The 27,445-nt window shown below is 43.2% G+C and overlaps 1 protein-coding gene across 1 annotated transcript in view; it reads left to right on the top strand.

The window, feature by feature from the left end:
* The window catches only part of CLU (clusterin), a 52,862-nt gene that overhangs the window by 14,910 nt on the left and 10,507 nt on the right, over positions 1–27,445 (top strand). The window contains exons 2-6 of the mRNA XM_070734908.1: positions 6,187–6,301; positions 20,416–20,564; positions 21,723–21,890; positions 22,789–23,221; positions 26,679–26,792. Of these exons, the coding sequence (XP_070591009.1) occupies positions 6,214–6,301; positions 20,416–20,564; positions 21,723–21,890; positions 22,789–23,221; positions 26,679–26,792 (952 nt within the window). The 5' untranslated portion in view covers positions 6,187–6,213. The remainder of the gene's footprint in view (positions 1–6,186; positions 6,302–20,415; positions 20,565–21,722; positions 21,891–22,788; positions 23,222–26,678; positions 26,793–27,445) is intronic.

Genomic DNA, 27,445 nt, shown 5'->3' with positions numbered 1-27,445 from the left:
AAGTACTTAGCTAGCAGCTGTGAAGAAACTTCACACCCCTTCTTCTTCCACGAAGTGAAACACCCACACACTTTGCTCTGTGTTGGTTTCAAAGACGTGAAAAATCAACAAACAAAGTCAAGGCACGATTCCTGAAGAACTGCGATCAGATACTTTTCCACAATGGCCAAACCCACACGCTGCTATTTATAGCAGCAGCCCTAATTACTGGAGCCCCACCCAAACACAGAGGGCGTCGCTTATCTCCTGTAATATATCCTTATTTGGTCTCTTCTATGCATCATTCTGCGCTTACGTGGGTCCAAGACGTCTTCATCCGAATCAATGGAAGATAATGGAGATTGACTGCCTGGGCTGTGTGCCAAGCCCCCCTCTTCCAAGTCACTCCCACCTTCTTCTTTGTCCGAGGAAACTAAACTCTGAACTGACTCTGTCGGCAATAACACAGGCCTGTGACATGTTGAAGTTTCCCCTGCATCCACCTCCACATTCCCTGGGGCAGGAGCTGGGCCAGAGCCAACCACAACAGATGTTTTGCCCGGATGGGTAACAAACAACCAAGGTCAGAGAGTTCCAAGAACTCCACAGTTCAGCCTTGAACTATAGATAATTTCTTCTACTGGTACCTGAGAATCTCTCTTGGTTTTCTTTTTTCTCAGTGGCGTCTTTGAGCTGCCTTTTTTCCAGGGTGGCAGAGTCCTCCTCTGCTTGCAGTTGTCTCCTCTTATACATTTTCCCACCCCCTCTGTTTGCCTGAAATCTGCAAACTTTCTGTGGAAGGAATTCTCTTATTATTTACCCCTTGAAAGTTAATGATAGCTGTGGAAAATCCAAGAAGAAGATGCAGACCATTAGAGATGACACAGTGAAAGCTAGAACATTCTCACATACATCTTAATGAAGATGACCTACATCGCTTTGATGAAAAGAAGAACCAGGGAAGACAGGATAGCAGTGTTCCAATAATTCAAGGGTTGTCGCAAAGAAGAGGGAGTCAACCTATTCTCCAAAGCACCTTAGGGTAGAATAAGAAGCAATGGGTGGAAACTAAACAAGGAGAGAAGCAACCCAAAACTAAGGAGAAATTTCCTGACAGTTAGAACAGTTAATCAGTGGAACAGCTTGCCTCCAGAAGTTGTGAATACTATAACATTAGAAGTTTTTAAGGAGATGTTGGATAACCACTTGTCCTGAAATAGTTTAGGGTTTCCTGCCTAAGCCGGGGGTTGGACTAGAAGACCTCCAAGGTCCCTTCTAACTCTTGTTGTTGTTATTTCTTTTACTCTGCTCTAACTAACCAAGGCAAGACCATCCCTTTCTTTCCATGCAGATTGAGCAATTCGATGAAAACATAGGAAAAACATGGTTATATGTTTTGGCACAAAGGTGCATATTTTAACTCAGTGTTTTTCAAACTTTGTAACTTTAAGACGTATAGACCTCAACTCCCAAAATTCCTGGGGAATTCTGGCAGTTGAAATCCAAAATTGCCAAGTTTGGAAAACACCGTGTTCTAATTTGTGTTTCCTTTTTTGCTCAGTGTAAAATGCTGTTTACCCTCATTGAAATACAGTGTTCCCTCGATTTTCGCGGGGGATGCGTTCCGAGACTGCCCGCAAAAGTCGAATTTCTGTGAAGTAGAGATGCGGAAGTAAATACACTATTTTTGGCTATGAACAGGATCACAAGCCTTCCCTTAACACTTTAAACCCGTAAAGTGCAATTTCCCATTCCCTTAGAAACCATTTAGATCATTACTCACCATGATTATTTATTAACGTTTATTAAAAAATATATTTATTAAAGTCGGATGAAAGTTTGGCGATGACATATGACGTCATCGGGCGGGAAAAACCGTGGTATAGGGAAAAAAACCCGCAAAGTATTTTTTAATTAATATTTTTGAAAATAGACTTTTCGCGACGTTCGAACCCGTGAAAATCGAGGGAACACTGTATAATCTTTTTTTGGTGGAATTTGCTTCTTGACTATTGGAGCACTGTTTTTTTTTTAAAAAAAACACCTGTGTCATATAGCACTTTTGACCGAGGTACAGATGTACTTCAATGGTCGAATGCACATCACTTCAAAGCAAGGGTCCCCAAACTTGGCAACTTTAAGACTTGTGGACTTCAACTCCCAGAATTCTGGGAGTTGAAGTCCACAAGTCTTAAAGTTGCCAAGTTTGAAGACCTCTGCTTCAAAGTTTGGTTAAATTTAACTTTGTTTTTTCCCCCCCTACATGGCATAACATGTTGGGTCAACTCAAACCATGTGGTTAGGTAATGATTCAGCGTATAGTGTAAGCCCAGAAAAATTGATTAATTTAATACTTTGGCTAAGCAGGCTGTGAAGTCAGTCATGGGATGGGAAACCACATTGGATTATAGAGTCCAGGTGGTTGCAAAGAAGAGCTCAAATGAATTATCTATTTTCCTTCCCCAAAACACTTCCCAGCAGCATATGGAATTACAAACACTGCATTATTTCATCAGGTTTCAGGACTTAGTTAAACTAAGAAATGATGATTATAATCATTCTAGTGAGGCTGGCAATGCCCATGGGATGGAGATGCATCACTTTGCTTCCCCCTCTTCCAAAGCGAACCTCTTCTGGAGTTCTTGCGAAGGCACATCGCTCTGGTGCCAACTGTGTTTGCAAACAGGCAGTCCAAGAGCATCAGTTTCCCACTGGTTTGAAGGTGTCCTCTTCAAAGAACAGAAGAAATCACAGTGTTTGGACTTCCTGGAGCAGAACACAGACTCTGTGGTAGGATCCATCATGATGGACCTCAAAGAAGGACTTTGGAAGAGATGGAATGTGACACTTTCCGAGAGTGCCTTGATCCAGTCTGGGCCAGTTGGGTGGTTCTTGGGAGAAATTTGCCGTGGTTGTATAGAGGGCAAAGATCTTTAGAAGGGAGCATGGTTTTGGATCCTGTACTACAGGTTGGCCAAGCAGGAAAGGTTATCAGGCAGAGAAAGTTTGGCTTCCTTCAAATTTCTTTGTGAATCTCCCAAGGGCAGGGGTGGGCAGCAGGTGGGATGGGGTGGAACGCAGTTCCACCGGCGGAAATGAAGATGCGTGCACAGCTCCAGCTGATCGGCGGCTGTCACTTCCTGGACTACTGGGCTCGGCTCGGCTCTCCTTTTTTTCCTTGCTGCTGCTTCTGAGGCTGCGCTCCTTGCTTTTTTCCTCTTTTCTCCTTCCTGGCCTTGGACGAGCTTCCCTCTCTCCTGCCCAGCTCCCTTCCAGCCTCACGCGGCCACCTCCCACCTGAGGTGCAAGCAGAAGGCGTGGGTGGAAGCGATGCTGGCAGCATCTATGCTTCTGGCAGCACCCATTCGCCTAGCTACCCAGCCTGAGGTATGGGCGTGACCCAGGAAGGAGAGCGTGGGAAACGCGAAGCAAATTGTCACCCCAGCAAGTGACACAAATGACAAGGTGGTAAGTCGAGGATTTAACAGTTCACTTGAACGATGATGATCGTTCAAGCCACTCCTGCCTGGTCACATGGCCAGCAAGCCACTCCTACCCAGTCACATTATCATTAAGCCACACACACAAAATAAGCCACACCCACAGTGTGGCAGTAAAACTTTTGGCTGCCCATTACTGCCCAAGGGATTACAATCCACAGTCTAAGAAACCTTCAGTTTCCTGGATCATGTCTAGGCTGACATTGACCTGTTGCACTGAAGATATTCTGGTCCAAAATGGCCATTCTATTGCCAGTTGGCTTGGCTGAGCTGCCAGTCAGTCCATGTTAGGGACTGTCTTGTCAGCTGGAAGCCTGGGGAACAGAAATATATTCAATTGGCTTTGATGCTGGAAATGAAAGAATTACAGAAGTAATTGGGTATGGAGCAAGCCTTCCTGTTTTGGCCTTCATTCTTATCCACGAAGTAAAGAACAGCATTGTATGAGTTAGTACACCATGCATTTGTTGATTTCTGCTCCATTATTTGCTAAGAACCCTAAACAAAAAATAAAATTCTTGATTTAAAAAACAACTGCTAATCCTGCTCAATACATTGGATGTCATTCCCAGAGAGCAAGTTGAACTACAAAATGACATTCATACAGGCTTTCTGGCAGAGTTTCAAACCGAAACCAGCAGATTCTATCTAATTTAAAACACTTTTCCAAAAGGGGTATGGACTCTGTAGTCCAAAAGATGTTGCTGAGTTCTTGCTGGCTTCATCCAGTGTGGCTGATAGTCAGGGATGAAACTTGAAGAAGATGTCAAGTCCTGCATGCTGTCTGTTCCAACCAGTCATTGGAATGAGAAGCTGCCAAGCACTTGTCCGATGACGATTAATAAAATAAATAAATAAATAAAATAAATAGATTGACAAGAAGCTATGTTGGCAAGGACAACGTCTCTGCAATTTATTTATTTATTTATTTATTTATTTATTTATTTATTTATTTATTTATTTATTTATTTATTTATTTATTTATTTATTTATTTATTATATTTGTATGCCGCCCTCTCCGTAGACTCGGGGCGGCTCACAGCATATAATGAAACAATTCATAACAATCTAATAAATTTTAAAAACTTTAAAAAAACCCATTATTAAAACAGACATACACACAAACATACCATACATAAATTGTATAGGCCCGGGTGTGTGTGTGCATCAATTCTCCCATGCCTGATGGCATAGGTGGGTTTTAAGGAGTTTATGAAAGGCAAGGAGGGTGGGGGCAGTTCTAATCTCTGGGGGGAGCTGGTTCCAGAGAGTCAGGGCCGCAACAGAGAAGGCTCTTCCCCTGGGACCAGCCAGACGACATTGTTTAGTCGACGGGACCCGGAGAAGGCCAACTCTGTGGGACCTAATCGGTCACTAGGATTCGTGCGGCAGAAGGCGGCAGAAGGCAGTCCCGGAGATATTCTGGTCCGATTTTTATTTGCAATGCAAATAAAGCATCCTATATCTATGACATACGCCACATAGCTTTTACCGTAATTCTAACTTCTCCAGAGGAAATACAGACTTCAATTTCAAGTTTCTACTATATAAAGAAAAAACAATGAGATACAGTGATCCCTTGTTTATTATGGGAGTTACGTTCCAGGACCACTCGCGATAAACGAAAATTCGCAAAGTAGGGATTTTGCTTCCCCTCATTCCGTCCAGTGTAGAAAAGCCGCCGAGGCAGAGGACGGTGAGCCTTCCGCTCCCCCTCAGCTCTACCACAGCCTCCTGACACCTGAGCAGCCCTAGAATCTCGGCCACCAAGGCCTCTCCCCCCCCCGCTGCCCAGCATCACCCGCAGTGGAATCCCACCGCTGGCTCCAGCAGACACCATGAGCCCCGACCGCTCATGTGTACATGTATAAAATATAATATATAAAAACCTGCTGTTCTGTCGAGCTCTCTGGTAGAATCCTCCCGAAAATGCACAGATGCAATTTCAGACACACACACATTTGAAAATTCAAAACAATGTTCTTTATACCAAAAATGCAAATAAATGAAGCACTCTTTTTGGTAATTTGTACAAGTCCCTTATCAGTTCTGTGATACTTAGCTTGCAGCTGTGAGGCAATTCACAGTCCTTCTTTCACAAAGTGAAACACACTTTGCTCTGGTTTAGTTTCAAAGCGGGGAAAAATCAGCACACGAAGGTCAAAGTCAGCAAAGCAGGCATGGAACACGACGATCAGATAATCCTCCACAATGGCTAAACCCACAGGCTGCTATTTATAGCAGCCTCGCTAATTACCCCAGCCCCACCCAACCACAGATGGCCTCATTTTCTTTGATAATAATCTCTCAGTTGTTGTTGCCTATGCATCGCTCTCCGCATGCGTGGCTGTATCATTAACTCTTGTTCTGAATCCAAGGAGGAGCTAGATAATTGATCTCCTTCTGAGCTGTCTGCCACACTCTCCTCCTCCCTGTCACTCATGTCTTCTTGGTCAGAGGAGCCTTCATCATCAGATTCCACCGGGAGCAAAACAGGCCTGCAGCATGTGGATGTCTCCCCCACATCCACAGTCCTTGGGGCAGGAGCTGGGCCAGAGCTAACCACAACACCTGCGATGCACTAAATCCATGAAAGGTGAACCGTGAAGTGACGAGGGAACACTGTACATGTATTGTCTGGTCTCAGTGATTTAGTAAACTAATATGGCGCTCTCATTTTATTCTCCTTTCTTTTTCTTTTTTGCAGGAATCTGGATTTCCTTCTATTGAGAAAATGATTCCCACTCTGTTGCTCTCGTTGTTGGGGATCTTGGTTTCTTCGCCAGGGGGTCATTGTCTTGTTCCTCCTAATGAGCTTCAGAGTGAGTATATGCCTCTTAATTAGAAATGATGGCTTTTCCTCCCACTGGTTGGCAAAAGAATTTGTGGATTTGAACTGCAGCCAGTTATGAGCTTTTTTTGAGAAACCCCGGGCGGGCTGAGGGTTGAATTAGTGGGTTTGCTGGACCAGGCTCTTGTCTACTGGGCATGATTTCTGCAACTGCAAAAGATGCCAAAACGTTGTCTTGTGAATCACAGGAGGCCCACACTGGCAAACAAGAGAAAAATTGCTGGCAGTGTTTATAGAGATGACATTTCAGAACCAGCCATTTGTGTCATGAAGTCACTTCCCAAAAGCGTGACTCACAGCAGTCCATAGCCAGTTTGGGCAAAATTTAAGCTGCCTTGTCATTTGTTTTGACAGCGTTGCCAAATTATGCAAGAGGCTTTCGGTCAAGTATTTCCTCAAAGGGAGACGAGGAAATGTTTATAGTACTTTTGGGAAAAGTTCAAGGATTGTTTAGGAGAAGCAGAGGGAAGAAGCAGAGGCGGCTTTGACTTAATGAACTTGAATGGTTTCTTTTAAAAAAATAATATGCATTATCATGAATTATAAAAAAAGAAATGCAGGCTATGGCTGCAGCCAATGTAGTAGCAATTTTACGTCTATATCTATATCAATTTTATGTCACTATCTATAATGGCTACATTTGAATAATACTAATTATTAAATTTATATGCTGCCAACCTTTTGTGACTCTGAAGGGAGATATGTGTAATGGGGAGGAGACATAGCGTGAGTAGAAAGATCTATTCTCTCTCTAACTTACCTACAAAAAGATATTGACAAAATTGAACGGGTCCAAAGACGGGCTACAAGAATGGTGGAAGGTTTTAAGCATAAAATGTATCAGGAAAGACTTAATGAACTCAATCTGTATAGTCTGGAGGACAGAAGGAAAAGGGGGGACATGACCGAAACATTTAAATATGTTAAAGGGTTAAATAAGATTCAGGAGGGAAGTGTTTTTAATAAGAAAGTGAACACAAGAACAAGGGGACATAATCTGAAGTTAGTTGGGGGAAAGATCAAAAGCAACGTGAGGAAATATTATTTCACTGAAAGAGTAGTAGATCCTTGGAACAAACTTCCAGCAGGCGTGGTTGGTAAATCCACAGTAACTGAATTTAAACATGCCTGGGATAAACATATATCCATTGTAAGATAAAATACAGGAAATAGTATAAGGGCAGACTAGATGGATCATGAGGTCTTTTTCTGCCGTCAGTCTTCTATGTTTCTATGTTTCTAACTTACTCCATTAAATCTATCTATCTATCTGTCTATCTATACTGCTCAAAAAAATAAAGGGAGCACTTAAACAACACAATATAACTCCAAGTAAATCAAACCTCTGTGAAATCAAACTGTCCACTTAGGAAGCAACACCGATTGACAATAAATTTCACATGTTGTCCGCACATTCAACTTTGTACAGAACAAAGTATTCAGATCTAGGATGTGTTCTTTGAGTGTTCCCTTTAATTTTTTTGAGCAGTGTATATATAAAAGCCAAAGGCCACCTATGCATTGTCATGAAATCTCCAGAACCATAAAGCCTACAAACCTGAAACGTGGCACTCATGTTACTCTTGGCTTCTAGGTACTTGCTAAGAAAGAATTTTTCAAAATGACCATTAGATCATTCGTTATTTCTTATATTATTATTAACATGCTTAGATTTAGATGTTCTACTCCTCTTTGCCACCTGAAAAGAACTCTGTTCCAACTGCCAGCGGGCGTGGCCAGCATGTGACTCATCCAGTCTGCAGGCTGGGAATTTAGATAATAATAATAATAATAATAATAATAATAATAATAATAATAATAAAAAATTAGATTTGTATGCCGCCCCTCTCTGAAGACTCGGGACGGCTTCTCCATGCTAAAGAGTTCAGTTTCGTAGTGAAGCAAGGGTATTCAGTGTTCTAATATTTTCTTCTGTTGGCACTTTGTATCAGCACTCTCCCTCACTCCCACTGCCCAGTCTGTTAAAATGTACAGCCTGGGAGAAACCCCATTTAGCAGTAGTGACTGCTAAAGAGATCTTGGAGTCTTGGTGGATTATCAACTAAACATGAGCCAGCAATGTGCAGCAGCGGCTAAAAAAGCCAACACCATCCTAAGCTGCATCAACAGGGGGATACACTCCAAGACCAGGGAAGTATTAATACCACTCTACTACGCCCTGGTTAGACCACATCTGGAGTACTGCATCCAGTTCTGGTCCCCATAGTTCAAAAGAGACACTGAAACTCTGGAGAAGGTGCAGAAAAGAGCAACCAAAATGATTAGGGGACTTGAAACCAAGACTTACAAAGAGAGATTGCGGGAACTGGGCATGGATAGCCTAGAGAAAAGGAGGGCCAGAGGGGACATGATAGCTGTATACAGGTATATGAGGGGTTGCCATAGAGAGGAGGGTGCCACTCTATTCTCCAGAGCACCAGAGGGTTGGACGAGGAAAACGGCTGGAAGCTGACCAAGGAGAGATTCAACCTAGAAGTAAGGAAGAACTTCCTGACGGTCAGAGCAATCAACCAGTGGAACAACCTGCCTGCGGAGGTGGTGAATTCCCCAACTCTGGACACTTTCAAGAGGAGATTGGACTGCCACCTGGCTGGGGTGCTTTAAGATTCCTGCTCAGGCAGGGGGTTGGACTTGATGACCTGCATGGTCCCTTTCAACTCTAACAATAAATAAATAAAATAAATAAAACAATTTGAGGATGATCTGCTGTGGGATTTAGTTTGGCCAACCTTGAACAGGAACCGCATTCACTCATAATCCTGCCCTGAGTTGTGTGTCCTGGAGAAACACACATTTTCTCATTTCTGCTCCATGCCAAAAATAGGGGAGAGTGGAGAAATGGCTTGCGTGTTTCTGGCTCACGTCCACTTCTTTATTGCAGAACATTTCAATGTTTGTTGTAGGCAAAGAAAAGTTAAAAATCCCATCACTTTTTAAATGGGAGGTGCTAAATGAAATATAAAGCCAACTTTCAAACCAGGCACTGGGGTGGGTTTGATGAATTTTGGACAAAACAATGTTTTTCTACATCTTTAAATATGCAGTTAGTCCTCGATTTAGCACTGTTTGTTTAGTGACCATTCAAAGTTACAGCGCCACTGAAAAAAGTGGGTTATGACAATTTCTCACATGGTCTTTGCAACATCCCCGCGGTTACATGATCAACACTCAGATGGTTGGCAATTGACTCGTATTTATGATGGTTGCAGTGTCATGTGATTCACCTTTTGCAAGCGTTTGACGAACAAAATCAATGGTGAAGCCAGATTTACTTAAGAACCATGTTATTAACAATTGCAGTGATTCACTTAATAACTGTGGCAAGAAAGGTCGTAAAATGGGGCAAAATTCAATTAGCAAATGTCTCGCTTAGCAACAGAAATACTGGGCTCAATTATTATTATTATTATTATTTTATCTATCTATCTATCTATCTATCTATCTATCTATCTATCTATCTATCTATCTATCTATCTATCTATCTATCTATTTATTAGATTTGTATGCCGCCCCTCTCCAGAGACTCGGAGCGGCTTACACCAACAATACATACTACAAATCTAATGGTTAAAAAAGGACAGTTTAAAACCCTTATTATAAAAACAGTCATGCATCCCAAACAAACCATACATAAAATGAAACGGCCCGAGGGAATCAATTCCCCCATGCCTGATGGCAGAGGTGGGTTTTTAGGAGTTTGCAAAAGGCAAGGAGGGTGGGGGCAGTTCTAATCTCTGGAGGGAGTTGGTTCCAGAGGGTTGGGGCTGCCACAGAGAAGGTTCTTCCCCTGGGCCCTGCCAGACGACATTGTTTTGTCGACAGGACCCGGAGAAGGCCAACTCTGTGGGACCTAATAGGTCGCTTGGATTCGTGCGGCAGAAGGCGGTCCCGGAGATATTCTGGTCCGATGCCATGAAGTCCATGTGGTCAAGGACTACCTATACCGGTGGCCTAGTGGAGAATAAATACACCCATCCTTTAAAACACTGCTATCTTGCAGGAAGTAGAAATTCAGAAGTTTTAAAAAAGAAATATCATAGATTTCATATGTAATGGTCCATCATCCATGTCTGTTCCTGGGATGCTGAAAGTTGTAGACTGACATATCTGGAAGGTCCAGTACCAGTTAAAGAAGGCTGATGTGGATTATCAATCTTTTTGAAAATCCATAAACAAATCCCTGCTTAATTAATTAAGGCACTAAATGGGCCTCTCTCTTTATAAGCTGATCAGTATAAAACAATGGAAATAATGCTGGTCTTTGTAAAAAATTATGCTTACTTCTTATTTACAGTATTTCATAAATTTCTGTGTCACCTCTTCCACTGATACAGTGACTCTGTATTCCTTGAAGTGTGGTTCCAGAAAGTAGGCATAGAAATAATGCATTTATCATAACAGATATCCTATCAAGAATGGGAAAAAAGGAAGACTCATTGCTCCGGAAATAGCAGGTTGCGAGTCTCTCTTGATGAAGTTGGACTTAGGAGTTCAGGTGGGCTTATTTCTCACGTACCTGCCTCCCAGCTGCGTGTCAAAAGCCCTGCCTGTGCTACTCGAGGAGGTAGCCGGGTTGGCGGTAGAGTTCCCCAGACTCATTGTCTTGGGGGACTTCAATCTGCCGTCACTCGGCGAAACCTCTGGGTTGGCACAGGAGTTCATGGCCACCATGACAGCCGTGGACCTGACTCAAGTAGTTCAGGGTCCGACTCACGAGGGAGGGCACGCACCTGACATGGTATTCCTTTCCGAGCAATTGAGTAATGGTCTGAGACTAAGGGGCTTAGAAGTGTTGCCTTTGTCATGGTCAGACCATTTTCTACTACGGCTTGACTTCCTGGCTCCAATCCTCCCCCGCAGGGAGGCGGAACCAATGAAGATGTTCCGCCCCAGGCGCCTGATGGACCCAGAGGGCTTTCAGACGGCGCTTGGGGTTATTCCAGAGGCACTCGTCCACAGTTCGGCAGAGTCTCTCGCAGAGGCCTGGAACAGGGCTGCAGCGGGGGCTCTTGACCGGATTGCGCCTTTGCGACCTCTCCGTGGCGCTAGACCCCGTAGAGCCCCATGGTTCAACGAGGAGCTCCGGGAGTTGAAACGCCAAAAGAGACGTCTAGAGAAGCGATGGAGGAAGAGTAGGTCTGAATCCGATCGAACACTTGTAAGAGCTTTTATTAAGACTTACAAAGTGGCGCTCAAGGCGGCAAGATGTGCGTACCATGCCGCCTTGATTGCATCAGCGGAATCCCGCCCGGCCGCTCTGTTTATGGTGACCCGCTCCCTTCTCAACCAGGGGGGAGTTGGGGAGCCCTTACAGAGTAGTGCCGAGGAGTTTAACACGTTTTTCGCTGATAAAGTCGCTCGGATCCGGGCCGATCTCGACTCCAATTGTATAACAGAGTCGACTGACAATGAGTCAGTCGAGGTGACTGGGGCACGTACTTGTCCACCTGTCTGGGAAGAGTTTGATCTGGTGACACCTGATGAAGTGGACAAGGCCATTGGAGCTGTGAGTTCCGCCACCTGTTTACTGGATCCGTGTCCCTCCTGGTTGGTTTCGGCCAGCAGGGAGGTGACATGGAGCTGGGCCCAGGAGATTACCAACGCCTCCTTGGGGAGGGGAGTTTTTCCATCTCTCTATAAAGAAGCGCTCGTGCGCCCCCTCCTCAAGAAGCCCTCCCTGGACCCAGCTGTGGTTAACAACTATCGTCCAGTCTCCAACCTTCCCTTTATGGGGAAGGTTGTCGAGAAGGTGGTGGCACTCCAGCTCCAGCGGTCCTTGGAAGAAGCCGATTATCTGGGTCCCCGGCAGTCGGGTTTCAGGCCCGGTTACAGCCCGGAAACCGCTTTGGTCGCGTTGATGGATGATCTCTGGCGGGCCCGGGACAGGGGTTTATCCTCTGTCCTGGTGCTCCTTGACCTCTCAGCGGCTTTCGATACCATCGACCATGGTATCCTTCTGCACCGATTGGAGGGGTTGGGGGTGGGAGGCACTGTGCTTCAGTGGTTCTCCTCCTACCTCTCTGGCCGGTCGCAGTCGGTGTTAGTGGGGGGTCAGAGGTCGACTCCTAGGTTTCTCCCTTGTGGGGTGCCTCAGGGGTCGGTCCTCTCCCCCCTGCTATTCAACATCTACATGAAACCGCTGGGCGAGATCATCCAAGGACATGGGGTGAGGTATCATCAATATGCGGATGATACCCAGCTCTACATCTCCACCCCATGCCCAGTCAACGAAGAGGTGGAAGTGATGTGCCGGTGCCTGGAGGCTGTTGGGGCCTGGATGGGTGTCAACAGACTCAAGCTCAACCCGGATAAGACGGAGTGGCTGTGGGTTTTGCCTCCCAAGGACAATTCCATCTGTCCGTCCATTACCCTGGGGGGGGGAATTATTGACCCCCTCAGAGAGGGTCCGCAACTTGGGCGTCCTCCTCGATCCACAGCTCACATTAGAAAAACATCTCTCAGCTGTGGCGAGGGGGGCGTTTGCCCAGGTTCGCCTGGTGCACCAGTTGCGGCCCTATCTGGACCGGGACTCACTGCTCACAGTCACTCATGCCCTCATCACCTCGAGGTTCGACTACTGTAATGCTCTCTACATGGGGCTACCTTTGAAAAGTGTTCGGAAACTTCAGATCATGCAGAATGCAGCTGCAAGAGCAGTCATGGGCTTACCTAGGTATGCCCATGTTTTTCCATCACTCCGCAGTCTGCATTGGCTGCCGATCAATTTCCGGTCACAATTCAAAGTGTTGGTTATGACCTTTAAAGCCCTTCATGGCACTGGACCAGAATATCTCCGAGACCGCCTACTGCCGCACGAATCCCAGCGACCGATTAGGTCCCACAGAGTGGGCCTTCTCCGGGTCCCGTCAACTAAACAATGTCGGTTGGCGGGCCCCAGGGGAAGAGCCTTCTCTGTGGCGGCACCGGCCCTTTGGAACCAACTCCCCCCGGAGATTAGGATTGCCCCTACTCTTCCTGCCTTCCGTAAACTCCTTAAAACCCACCTTTGTCGTCAGGCATGGGGGAATTGAAACATCTCCCCCTGGGCATGTTTAATTTATATATGGTATGCGTGTGTGTATGTCTGTTAGTATATGGGGTCTTTTAAATCTTTAAACATTTTAAAAACTGTTGGATTATTTATGATTTGTTGTTACATGTTGTGAGCCGCCCCGAGTCTTCGGAGAGGGGCGGCATACAAATCGAATAAATAATAATAATAATAATAAAAAAAAAAGAAGAGACATGTAACAGTCTCAAAATGGGTGAACAGTGCAGTCAGGCGGTAGGGAAAGCAAGTAGGATGCTTGGCTACATAGCTAGAGGTATAACAAGCAGGAAGAGGGAGATTATGATCCCGCTATATAGAGTGCTGGTGAGACCACATTTGGAATACTGTGTTCAGTTCTGGAGACCTCACCTACAAAAAGATATTGACAAAATTGAACAGGTCCAAAGACGGGCTACAAGAATGGTGGAAGGTCTTAAGCATAAAACGTATCAGGAAAGACTTAATGAACTCAATCTGACAGAAGGAAAAGGGGGGACATGACCGAAACATTTAAATATGTCAAAGGGTTAAATAAGGTCCAGGAGGGAAGTGTTTTTAATAGGAAAGTGAACACAAGAACAAGGGGACACAATCTGAAGTTAGTTGGGGGAAAGATCAAAAGCAACATGAGAAAATATTATTTTACTGAAAGAGTAGTAGATCCTTGGAACAAACTTCCAGCAGGCGTGGTAGATAAATCCACAGTAACTGAATTTAAACATACCTGGGATAAACATATATCCATCCTAAGATAAAATACAGAAAATAGTATAAGGGCAGACTAGATGGACCATGAGGTCTTTTTCTGCCGTCAGACTTCTATGTTTCTATGTTTTCTTATGTTTCTATGTTTCTATCACCATAGTCTAATCATTTTCCAAATGAGCAACTAGAAATTAATGTCATGCCTTTCTATTTTTCTTAGGCTTCTACTTTCTCCTCCTGTTACATTGGGTTGGGGTTCTGCTTATTGCTGCTGCTAGAAAGTTGCCCCATGTCACTTGTAGCCTGGTCAGCCAAGGTTGTCCAGAAATGGATGCTCCTCTAGTCCAACTCTGAAGGGTCCCTCGAAACCTCTTCCATTTCTCTGTAAACAGTTTAATTTGAAATGTTCTCCTTTTTTCTCATTTTCTTGCATCATTTGTCAAGATTGTGTATGGAAGATCTGAGCTTCATTCGGTGCTCTTGGGTGACAGAAAACTGTTCACTTGTCTTTTATTTCTTATTGATGGGCAATTTAAAAAAACCAGAAGCAATTAATTCTCCAATAATAATGCAGCATGATTTAATTCCTAAGCACCGTTGTGGTGGGAAGTCTGTTCAGTGCAGGAATCTGTTCTCAAATAACTAGTCATCTCTACCAACATATAAAACATATAGCCCCTCCCTGGTACAGAGCTGGAAGGGATCAGGTCTGATAGCTCAACTGCTAATTCTCTGCCTTACCAGGCAGAGTCCACCAGATCAAATCCCAGTAAGGAAGGGGAAGGGTGTGGCTAGCTGATGAGGCCAGAACAAGGCTGAAATGGGACCATCCTAGTCTCCCTTAATTTTAAAATTCCAGCTAAAAAAACATTTGACATGTATGTATGTATGTATGTATGTATATTTATTTATTTATTTTCAAATTTGTAAAAAACTGATAAAGAAACAGAGGGAGACCAGGATAGATCTATTTGGAGCTTTTTAGCTCTCGTCAGCTAAATTCAATGTCAGCTAGGATTCAAACCTGGGTTAAAGGTTCTAATCACTAGGTCACGGGTTCGACTCATTTTAATCAATTATATTATATTATTTATTTATTTATTCGATTTTTATGCCACCCTTCTCCTTAGACTCAGGGCGGCTTACAACATGTTAGCAATAGCACATTTTAACAGAGCCAGCATATTGCCTTCACAATCCAGGTCCTCATTCTACCCACCTCGGAAGGAGGAAGGCTGAGTCAACCTTGAGCCGGTGATGAGATTTGAACTGCTGACATACAGATCTACAGTCAGCTTCAGTGGCCTGCAATACAGCACTCTACCTGCTGCGCCACCCTGGCTCTATATATGGCAACAGCCATCACAATCCCTGGAACATTTAAAATTTATTAAAAACTACTAAAATTACTAAGCTTTTGTTAGTTCTCTACTAATGTCGTCAGAGTATTAAAATCATCTATGTCTTCAATGGGAATTTTAATCCTCTGACAATGTTGGTAGAGGACGAACGAAAGTTTAGTAATTTTAATAGTTTTTAATAATAATAATAATAATAATAATAATAATAATAATAATAATAATAATAATAATAATAATATATTCGATTTGTATGTTGCCCCTCTCCAAAGACTCGGAGCGGCTCACAATTTATTATTAAAATTAATACATTTTAAACGTTCCTGAGATCGCAATGGCTGTTTCCTCTTCATTTATAAATAGATCTGGAACTCGCATTTTTAGGACAATTTTATATATACACACACACACACATATGTTTTTTCTGTCAAATCACCCTGGTATATTGAAGGAGCATCACAGCTTCCTTTTTGCCTCTCGGCCCAACCCAGGGCCATTACCAAGGCAGTTAAATTATTCATAGCCGACAAACTATATTCTGTATGTGTCACACGTTTTTGCTAAATGTAAAAATTAAGGGAGACTAGAATAGATCTATTTCAGTCTTGTTCTGGCCTCATCAGCTAGCCATATCCTCTCACTGGGATTTGAACTAGCAGCCTTGCCTTGTAAGGCAGAGAATTAACCTCTAGGCTACAGTATCTAATCCCTTCAGCTTTGTACCAGGGAAGGGTTATATGTTTTTTTCTGTTGAATTCTCTGCCTTACAAGGCAAAGGCTGCAAGTTCAAATTCCAGTGATAGGGTATGGCTAGCCGATGAGGCCAGAACAAGGCTGAAATAGATCTATCCTAGTCTCCCTTAATTTTCAAATTCAAAAAAACATGTGACATGTGTGTGTGTGTGTGTGTGTGTGTGTGTGTCTGTGTGTGTGTGAATGAAAAATTCTTCCCTGTCTTCTATGTGATAAAAGATGCTGCAAATCATTATTTCTCAACTTTGGCAACTTTAAACTTTAAGATTAGTTGGCTGGAGAACTCTGGAAGTCCAAGTTCATCTTAAAGTTGCACAAAGCTACGCTTGTTTCTTATCTTAAAATGTCCAAGGTTGAAAAACAATGCTGCAGACACTTATCATAACTCATACAGTCTTTGCTTAAATACTGTATATCAATTACCCCCAATCATACTTTATACATTTAGTCTTCAAAGTCTGTTTATTAATTTAATTGTTGTCCTTTGGCTGCCCTCCAGTTTGTCAGAGCTCCTCCTAAAATGAGTTGCCTGGAACTTAGACCCAGGATCCCAAGTACAGCTTGACCAATGCAGAATAGAAAGGAACAATGACTTATCTTGATCTTGGCACAATAATAAGTGTTTGTTGATCAGTGCGGAATTGGAGACAGAAGCAAAGAAGAACAATAGCTCTTCATCATACTTGCTACTAATTCTGGGACTTGCCGTGCTAGTGGATTTGAAGGGCACAACTTTGGAGAAGGCTAACTCCATCTATGTAATATTTCTGGTTTTTTTTAAATATAGTTCCTACAGAGCAAGGTTTCATTTGCAAAAACTCCATGTATCTGAACAATGGATTTGCCTCCCTCATCTGTATCTTTTTTTAATTAATATTTTTATTTATTTTTATAGTATAAAACACACACACAACATATAACATGTGCTCAGTGATCCCACCACCAGACAATCAATCATACCCCACCACCAGCTGGGGGTATTTCTTGTATAAATCATTTAAACCCAAGAGTGAAATATTTCTTTACATATTATAGAGTGATTCCAATTTGTTTCTTATAGCTTGGTCTCTGATCCTACTCGCCATATATTGTCTTACCTTGTCCCATCGCCCCATCAGCTGTTGCAAATCAGTTTCATTCATCGAATTCATCCTTTTATCCATGATCTTGAATTGAATGTGGTCCACCATATACCTATACCAATTTTGTATTGTCCATTTTGTCGTGTCTTTCCACCCCAAGACTATTACCGCCTGAGCGCTTTCTATCGCTGCTTGTTTTATTTCTCTCTATTCTCCCATCTCACTACTTTTTACTAATACAGTGATCCCTCAATTTTTGCAGGGGTTGCGTTCCCAGACTGCCCGCGAAAGTCGAATTTCTGCGAAGTAGAGATGCGGAAGTAAAAACACTATTTTTGGCTATAGACAGCCAAAAACTACCCCCACGCACCCTTTTCCAAGGCCGCGCAAGGAGCCGGGCTTGAAGTTGGGGGCGGGGAGTGATGAAAGTGCGGAGGCTGGCAAAGATTGTTTGGAATGTCGGCCGCCCCGCCCCCCCAGCGCCTCCGCCCCTCTCACCATTACCCCCCGCCCGCCCAATCCACCCCTCTCACCGGCTTTCTTGGGACACGGGTCCTCCTGCAGCAGCGCTGGTGGCTACGGCTTCTCATCCTCCTCATTCGGCCGGTAGCCGCTCTGAGCGCTTTGAGAATGCCCACCCCGTCCCTCTCACAGTCCCTTAGCTGAGAGCGCTTTCATCCCAGCTATCAGCGAGGGGGCTGCAGGAGAGGCGGGGCAGGCATTCTCACAGAGAGGGAGAGAGAGAGGGAGAAAGAGAGAGAGAGAGAGACAGAGAGAGCAAGAGGGGGGAGAGTGGAAGGTAGAGAGAGAGAGAGAAATGATAGAAAAAAGGGGAGAAAAAAAGAGAAATGAGAAAATGATTGAAGCAGAGAATGACAGGAAAGAACGAGAAAGAGAGAGAGAAGTGACTCTTGGTAATGACGTATGACATCATCGGGTGGGAAAAACCGTGGTATAGAAAAAAAACCATGGAGTATTTTTTAATTAATATTTTTTGAAAAACCGTGGTATAGCCGTTTCGCGAAGTTTGAACCCGCAAAAATCGAGGGATCACTGTACTGCCATTTCCCTTATCTGCATCTACAGTAGAAATACCCCAGCACTTACTTTTGACTCTTTATAGTTACGGATGGTTCTGGCTTCTGTACATTACATTTTAATATGGAAAATGCAAATAGTACTTGAATCATATTAATGTAATATACAAAGTATTACATACAGGTTGCATATGTAGATTGTTGGATAACATGTATTAAACCTTACAGATCAGTTTGAAAGTCCGATCACTCAGGAACTAAGTGCTGTAAAGAACTGCTGTAAAAAACAGTTCTCTTGTTATGTTCTTGCTTTCTATAAAATGATTTCTATTTTTTTTTTACAGTACCTGAAGCATACCATCTGTCTGTCAGGGTGTCTTTTTTATTTTTTATTTTTATTAAATTTTTAAATTGATTTTAAAATATAAAATATAAAACACACACACAACATACAATGAGTGCTCATTGGTTGGTGCCTACCACCAAATTGGGGGTGTTTCTTATATATACCATTTTAATTCAAGAGCAATATATCTATTTACATATTATAAAGTGATTCCAATTTATTCCTTGTAGCTTGGTCTCAGATTCTACTAACCATATATCGTCTTGCCTTGTCCCATCGTCCCATCAGTTGTTGCAAATCAGTTTCATTAACTGAATTCATCCTTTTGTCCATAATCTCAAATTGAATGTGATCCACCATGTACCGGTACCAATTTTGCACTGTCCATTTTGTCTCATCCTTCCAACCCAAGACTATTACCGCCTGAGTGCTTTCTATCACTGCCTGTTTTATTTATCTAAATTCTCCCATCGCACTGCTTTTAACTAATACTGCCATTTCCTTAGTAATTATCCATCGTATATTTAACATCCTATTAATATCCTCTTGTACTTTTTGCCAAAAATTCTGCACTACCGGACATTCCCAAAACATATGCATAAACACTCTTTTATCTTGACACCCGTGCCAACAAGCACTGTATTTTTAACATTCTGCTGGAAATATGCAAGTTGAACGGATGTGTGATACCACTTATGTAATATTTTCCTTCCCATTTCCCTAACCCTTGTATTCTTAATTTTCCTCATATTCTCCACTATAGTCTGTCAGGGCATCCAGCAAACCTGGAAAACAGGGAAATCAGGGAATTATCAGGGAAATCGGCAGTTCGGGAAATATCAGGGAATTAACAGGGAATTTGTGAAAAAAACCATAATAAATCAGGGGGGGAAAATTCAAACTTATTAAAATGTTTAAAAGTCAGGGAAAAATCATGTTAAAAAACCCAATGGATCACTCTGCCTGGCAGATTCAAGCAAAAATGAGCATAACTGTGGCAACAACTTGCTTGCTCAGCTACCGATATTTCTCCACAGCTTGGTATGATGTAATCCACGACCACGCCTTAACTAGAGGTACAGGAAAATGTGAGAGAAATATCAGGGAATTTCAAAATGCTTTTATTTATTTATTTAATTTATTTATTAGATTTGTAAGCTACCCCTCTCCGAAGACCCGGGGCGGCTAACAACAATAAAAAAGGCAATGTAAACAAATCTAATATTAAAATAATCTAAAAAAACCCAATTTAAAGAATCAATCATACATACAAGCATACCATGTATAAATTCTATAAGCCTAGGGGGGAGGGGAAAATTTCAATTCCCCCATGCCTGACGACAGAGGTGGGTTTTAAGGAGCTTGCGAAAGGCAAGGAGGGTGGGGGCAACTCTGATATCTGGAGGGAGTTGGTTCCAGAGAGTCGGGGCCGCGACAGAGAAGGCTCTTCTCCTGGGTCCCACCAGACGACATTGTTTAGTCGACAGCACCCGGAGAAGGCCAACTCTGTGGGACCTAACTGGTCGCTGGGATTCATGCGGCAGAAGGCGGTCCCGGAGATATTCTGGTCCGATGCCATGAAGGGCTTTATAGGTCATAACCAACACTTTGAATTGTGACCGGAAACCGATCGGCAACCTGGACACCCTGGTCTGCTAATATTGTGCACTGAGAAATAGCATGCCAGAATGGTACTGATGTGGCAACTGCCCCCCTCTTTTCCTCTTCACAGAAATGTCTGAAAAAGGAAGCCGCTACATTGATGGAGAGCTGGAAAACGCCGTCAACGGAGTCCGGCAGATGAAGCTATTGATGGAGCAGACGAGTAGCGACCACCAAGAGATCCTGAATAGCTTGGAAGACACAAAGAAGAAGAAGGAGGTCTTTTGGCATCAGGCTTTCTGAGATGTTGTGATTGTTTCCCTCAGCTGGTTTGAAAGTCTTTATTTATTTATTATTAGAGTTGGAAGGGACCTTGCAGGTCATCTAGTCCAACCCCCTGCTGGTGATTCTATGGAGATTCTCAGTCGTCCAGGTCATGGTTGCCCCAAAGGTGCCTTTTCAAGAGGCATCTGGACTTTCTGCGTTTTGTTTTTATCCTCCTCGGAAGGAGGGAGGATTGAGTCGACCGTGAGTCAGTTGGTCAGCTCCGAACAGCTGACAGTGGGCAGAGTTAGCCTGCAATCTGCATTCTAACCACTAGGGAGGGAGGAGAGAAAGGAAGGAAGGATTCATTTGACTCACCTTGGAAGGATGGAGGGCTGAGTCAACCTTGTCCTTTGGAATACTGTGTCCAGTTCTGGAGACCTCACCTACAAAAAGAGATGGATCAAATTGAAAGGGTCCAAAGACGGGCTACAAAAATGGTGGAAGGTCTGAAGCATAAAACTGATCAGAAAAGACTTCATGAACTCAATCTGTATAGTCTGGAGGACAGAAGGGAAAGGGGGGACATGATGGAAACATTTCAATATGTGAAAGGGTTAAATAAGGTAGCAGGAGGGAAGTGTTTTTCATAGGAAAGTGAACCCAAGAACAAGGGGGCACAATCTGAGATGAGTTGGGGGAAAGATCAAAAGCAACATGAGAAAATATTATTTTATGGAAAGAGTAGTAGATCCTTGGAACAAACTTCCAGCAGACGTGGTTGGTAAATCCACAGTAACTGAATGTAAACATGCCTGGGATAAACATATATCCACCCTAAGATAAAATACAGGAAATAGTATAAGGGCAGATTAGATGGATCAGGAGGTCTTTTGCTGCCGTCAATCTTCTATGTTTCTATGTTTCTTTGAAGAAGCTTCTTGGATGAGAAGCAAAACATCTTCTAAAAAACCCCAGAAAGTCCAGTTGCCTCTTGAAAAAGCACCTTTGGGACATGTTGAAACGGAAGGAAACTCACCTGCTCCTTCCGTTTGCTCTTAACGTGTCTTGGTTTTTCTTCCTTTTCCTCTACCCTTCCATGCGCGCTCCGGTTCCTCTTGTTTTACCATTGGCTCTTTAGGGAAGGTCCTAATGGCCCTGTTTTCTCTGCAGGAGGCCATCCTCCTTGCGAAGGATGTGGAGAAGCAACTGAGTGAACAGGAAGTGTGCAATGAGACCATGCTGGCCCTCTGGGAAGAATGCAAGCCATGCCTGAAGCAGACCTGCATGAAGTTCTATACTCGGACATGCCATAGCGGTGCTGGCCTGGTTGGCAGGCAGGTGAGTGAGCCATGCGATGTTGCTTGCTTAGCCTTGGATGTCAGAAATATGTTCATTTCTGAAGGTAATATCACAATGCAAATGTTCTGCCGGCGTGTCCCAACTGCCCGTAATTACAGGGTAATTAGTCCAAACAGACACACACCACACAATAGAAGGAAAACAAAAGGTCTTTATCAACAGAAAAACAGAAACAACTCCCTTTTTAAATGTCAAAGGGATTTTCTGGTACACACAAGGCACAGATTAAATGCAATCCAAATGCTCACCCAATAACTGGGAAATTGAGTCCAATTCTAAAGTCCAGAAAGTCCACACACAATCTTGAACAGCAAAAACCACGATCTTGACGAAACTATGAATCAGATAAACTGCCATGAGGCTAAAACAGAAGGCTGCTCTTTTATCTGTAGCACTAATTACAGCAGCCCCACCCAACCGCAGGTGAACACAAGAACAAGGGGGCACAATCTGTGGTTAGTTGAGGGAAAGATCAGAAGCAAGGTGAGAACATATTATTTTACTGAAAGAGTAGTAGATGCTTGGAACAAACTGAATTTAAACATGCCTGGGATAAACATATATCTATCCTAAGATAAAATACAGATAAAATACAGAAAATAGTAGCCTAGATGGACCATGAGGTCTTTTTCTGCCGTCAATCTTCTATGTTTCTCCCAAAATAAGACATCTGCTGATAATAAGCCCAATCAGGCTTTTGAGTGCATGACAATAAGGCCAAGGGCTTATTTCAGGGTTCCAAAAATATATAAGACAGGGTCTTATTTTTGGGGAAACTCGGTACTTTTCTAGGCAGTTAATTGCTTATTTTCTAATTACAATAGCCACCAGGCTTCCAATTGGAGGGATCTTAAGATTACGTACTTTTTTCCTTCAGCTGGAAGAGTTCCTGAACCGCTCTTCTCCCTTCTCCATCTGGGTGAATGGGGAGCGCATCGACTCCTTGATGGATGTAGACGAAGAACAGGGCCGGAGGCTGGATGATCTCGAGGAGCGCTACAGCCTAGTGGAAGATGGCGTGGATGACCTCTTCCAAGAGAGCAGTCAAAGCTATGGGCAACTTGCCCCCTTCTTCCAGTGGCCATTCGGTGGCCTACGTATCCCATTCACCCATTCCCGGGTTGCCAGGAGTACGCGCCCTTTCTCTCACTTCTACAGCGATTACCGTCCGCATCAGGGTTTCTCCCAGATTTTCCAACCCTTCTATGAGATGAGCCAGCATTTCTTTGATGGTGCTCAGAGAGCCATGGAGTGGGACCGCCCAGGTCTAGGAGGAATCCCTGGCTTTTCTTTTGATCAGTTCCCAACAGGTAAGGGGAGATCCTGCGCTGCAGTGTGAGCTTGGCCATTACTATATTTTTCAGACTATAAGACACACCGGAGTATAAGACGCACTTTAGTTTGGGGGGAAGAAAACGGGGAAATATCTACCTACTAGGTATTCATCTGACTAGCGTCCTTAGTCTGGTCAGCTTCAGCACATTATTTTATCCCCTTGTTAGGGCTGGAAAAATAATCTTTTGAGGGATTAGGAATGAAAAAAATCCTGCAAGCTGGGAAAATCAAGATCAGCTGGGTTTCCACAAAGAAGAAAGAGTCAAGGCTATTCTCCAAAGCACCTGAGGGTAGAACAAGAAGTAATACACACCACACGATAAAAGGAAAACCCAAAAGTTTTTATAAACAGAAAAACAGAAACAGCTCCCCTTTTAAATGTCAAAGGGATTTTCTGGTACACACAAGGCACAGGTTAAATGCAATCCAATTGCTCACCCAATCACTGGGAAATTGAGTCCAATTCTAAAGTCCAGAGAGTCCACACACACAATCCTGAACAGCAAAAAACCACGATCTTGACGAAACAATGAATCAGATAAACTGCCATGAGGCTAAAACACCAGGCTGGACTTTTATCTGTAGCACTAATTACAGCAGCCCCACCCAACCACAGGTGGCCTCATTTTTTCTTGTAATAATCCTTCAGTTGTTGTTTCCTATGCATCACTCTACGCATGTGTGGATGTGTCATTAATTCTTGTTCAGAATCCAGGGATGATACAGATGATTGATCTCCTCCTGGGTTGTCTGCCAAACTCCCCTCTTCCCTGTCACTCACGCTTCCTTGGTCAGAGGATACAGATTCTACTGGAAGCAAAACAGGCCTGCGGCATGTGGATGTCTCCCCCACCTCCACCTCGCTTGGGGCAGGAGCTGGGCCAGAGCTAACCACAACAACAGCCAGAACGGTTGATCAGTGGAACAACTTGCCTCTAGAAGTTGTGAATGGCCCAACATTGGAAGTTTTTAAGCAGATGTTGGATAACCATCTGTCTGAAGTAGTGTAGGGTTTCCTGCCTAAGCAGGAGGTTGGACTAGAAGACCTCCAAGGTCCCTGCCAACTTGTTGTTGTTGTTGTTGTTGTTGTTGTTATTATTATTATTATTATTATTATCATTACACTTCGTTAGGGCTGAAAAAAATACCTTTTTTGGAAGGAGTAGCATTGAAAACAAACCTGCAAGCCCGAAAGATAGTTAGCATCTGGTTAGGGCTGGGGAAAAAGCTTCAAAAAAGCTACATTCAGAGTCTGAGATGTGCCCAAATTTTCAGTCTCTTTTAGGGGAGAAAAATGGTGCGTCTTATACTCTGAAAAATACGGTATATGCAGTGATGGGGTACCAAATTTTTTACTACCACACTGTGGTGGTGGTTTATGCAGTATGCCCTGCATTTTCTTTCGTCTTTCAGTGCAAATTGGATGCTCTGGGGTGGAGCTCCGTTTTCGCTACCCCACTCCGTTCCCCCCTCCCCCCCGGCCCGGGCAGCATCCCACTCCTGGGTATATGCGCCTGTCTACTCTCTCCAGTTATACAAAGGAAAACAAGTTTCATTGGGCATAAAAAGGGGGAGAATCTTGTTTTTGGTACCTGGCATATTCCCAAGGATTGGAGAAACACTTGCTTGGTTTATATTTATAGTCAGCCCCTTGTTCCACAGCAGACTTAGTTTCTTTGGTTTGTCGTAGGACAAACTCATTTGGCAATTTGATGATAATCAGGTGGGAGTTGCCGCTCCCGCCACCCCCAGTGCATTGTGCGCACAGCTTTGGGTGTCCGTGTGTGCGCATGCATGTCCCATTGAGATTTTGCTTCTGTGCATGTACAGGAAGCAAAATCTCACGAAGGGATGCGTATGTGTGTGAGATTTTGGTGATTTTTTTTTGCTGAAATCTCTCTCTTGCGCACACGCACATCCCTCACAAAATTTTGCTTTCTTTTTAAAAATTTTTTTAAAAAAAGTTTTTCTCTACCATACACAAATTCATATCTATCTATATATATGTATCACATGTTTTTTTTGCTGAATTTCTAAAATTAAGAGAGACTAGGATAGCACTATTTCAGCCTTGTTCTGGCCTCATCAGCTAGCCATACCCTTACTGGGATTTGACAGGAAAAGCAAACAAACCATATGTATGTATGTATGTATGTATGTATGTATGTATGTATGTATGTATGTATGCATGTATGTATGTATGTAAGAAGCCGGGATGGCACAGCAGGTAGAGTGCTGTACTGCAGGCCACTGAAGCTGACTTGTAGATCTGAAGATCAGCGGTTCAAATCTCATCACCGGCTCAAGGTTGACTCAGCCTTCCATCCTTCCAAGGTGGGTAAAATGAGGACCCAGATTGTTGGGGGCAATTATACTGGCTCTGTTAAAAAAGTGCTATTGCTAACATGTTGTAAGCCGCCCTGAGTCTAAGGAGAAGGGCGGCATAAAAATCAAATAAATGAATGAATGAATGAATGAATGAATGTACGTACGTCTTGGCATATTCAGGTTTCTTCTTGTGTAAGTTTCAGAGATTTCTGAACTTACACGAGAAGAAACCCGAACATACCAAGACCTTCATACCTGTACCCATGACAATCTACGAAAACATATCTGTCTGTCTGTCTGTCTGTCTGTCTGTCTGTCTGTCTGTCTGTCTGTCTATCTATCTATCTATCTATCTATCTATCTATCTATCTATCTATCTATCTATCTGTCAAACAATTATAGGATGATAATTTGTACAAATACAACATTAGATAAGTAATGATAAAAAGTAATGATAGAAGACAACAGGACAGGGACAGTAGGCACAATGGTGCGCTTATGCGCGCCCCTTACAGACCTCTTAGAAAGGGGGAGAAGTCAATTGTTTAAACTCGAGCAGAAAGAAAAGGCAAAATCCTCCCTTTCCCTTGACCCCCAACAAATGGTACCCAAGTGAATCCTGCCTGCCTCAACCAACATAGAGTCGGCACATGGACATCCGTTTCAATAACCACCGATACACTTGGCATCCATGAATCTGTCTAATCCTGCCTTGAAGCTATCCAGGCTGACAGCTGTCACGACCTCTTCTGGAGGTGAATTCCATAAACCAACGACCCTCTGGGTGAAGAAATATGTCCCTTGATTTGTCCTCGCTTTCTTACCTATGAGCTTTAAGGAGTGCCCCCTCGTCCTAGTATTGTGTGATAGAGAAAAGAATTTTTCTCTATCCACCTTTTCTATCCCATGCATGATTTTATACACTTCGATCAAGTCACCTCTCAAATGCCGTCTTTCAAGGCTGAAGAGACCAAGGCGTTGCAACCTGGTTTCATAAGGGAGGTGCTCCATTTCCTTGATCATACTTGTTGCCCAGCGTGTGACTTAATAACAGTTGGCAAAGCTGGGGTCTGTTGTGATGTCTTCTCTCATTCTTTCTGTTAGCAATTCCAAGTCACAATGACAACCGGATGGTGTGCCGTGAGATCCGTCGCAATTCTGCTGGCTGCCTGAAAATGAAGGAAGAATGCGAGAAATGTCAGGAAATCCTGGCTGTAGGTGAGTGGAAGAGGGTAAAATGGAAGACAGCAACTTATTATTGCAGCAGACAACCATGGTTTGATGGGATCATTGATTAAAATGATTTATTAAAAGAGCCGTGGTGGTGCAGCAGTTGGAATGCAGTATTGCAAGCTGACTCTGTCCCACCGTCTTGAGTTCGATCCTGATTGGTTCAAGGTTGACTCAGCCTTCCATCCTTCTAAGTGTTGTGGCCGGTCCATTATTATTATTATTATTATTATTATTATTATTATTATTATTATTATTATTATGTCAGTAACAACACAGCAAACGAGATCACCATGCTGGATTTCGTATTACATCACCAGTCGGGCGCTTCCCAAGCACCTAGGACTGCGCGATGTAGCGGCGAATTATGTTTGCCGATCCCAGTAAAGCGGCCTTTTGCAATTGACAGATGGAGATTTTGTCAATTCCGATGGTTTTCAAATGTCCACTGAGATCCATTATTATTATTATTATTATTATTATTATTATTATTATTATTATTATTAATTAGATTTGTATGCCACCCCTCTCCGTAGACTCGGGGCGGCTCACAACAGTGATAAAAACAATATATAATAACAAATCTAATAGTTAGAATCTAAAATAACAATAGTACATCTAAAAAGTCTAAAAAGCAAGGA

Source organism: Erythrolamprus reginae, chromosome 1 (genome assembly GCF_031021105.1).
Source record: "Erythrolamprus reginae isolate rEryReg1 chromosome 1, rEryReg1.hap1, whole genome shotgun sequence".
Classification (NCBI taxonomy): Eukaryota; Metazoa; Chordata; class Lepidosauria; order Squamata; family Dipsadidae; genus Erythrolamprus; species Erythrolamprus reginae.
Note: the sequence above shows the minus strand (reverse complement) of the source record. Positions and strands in the feature narration are given on the sequence as shown.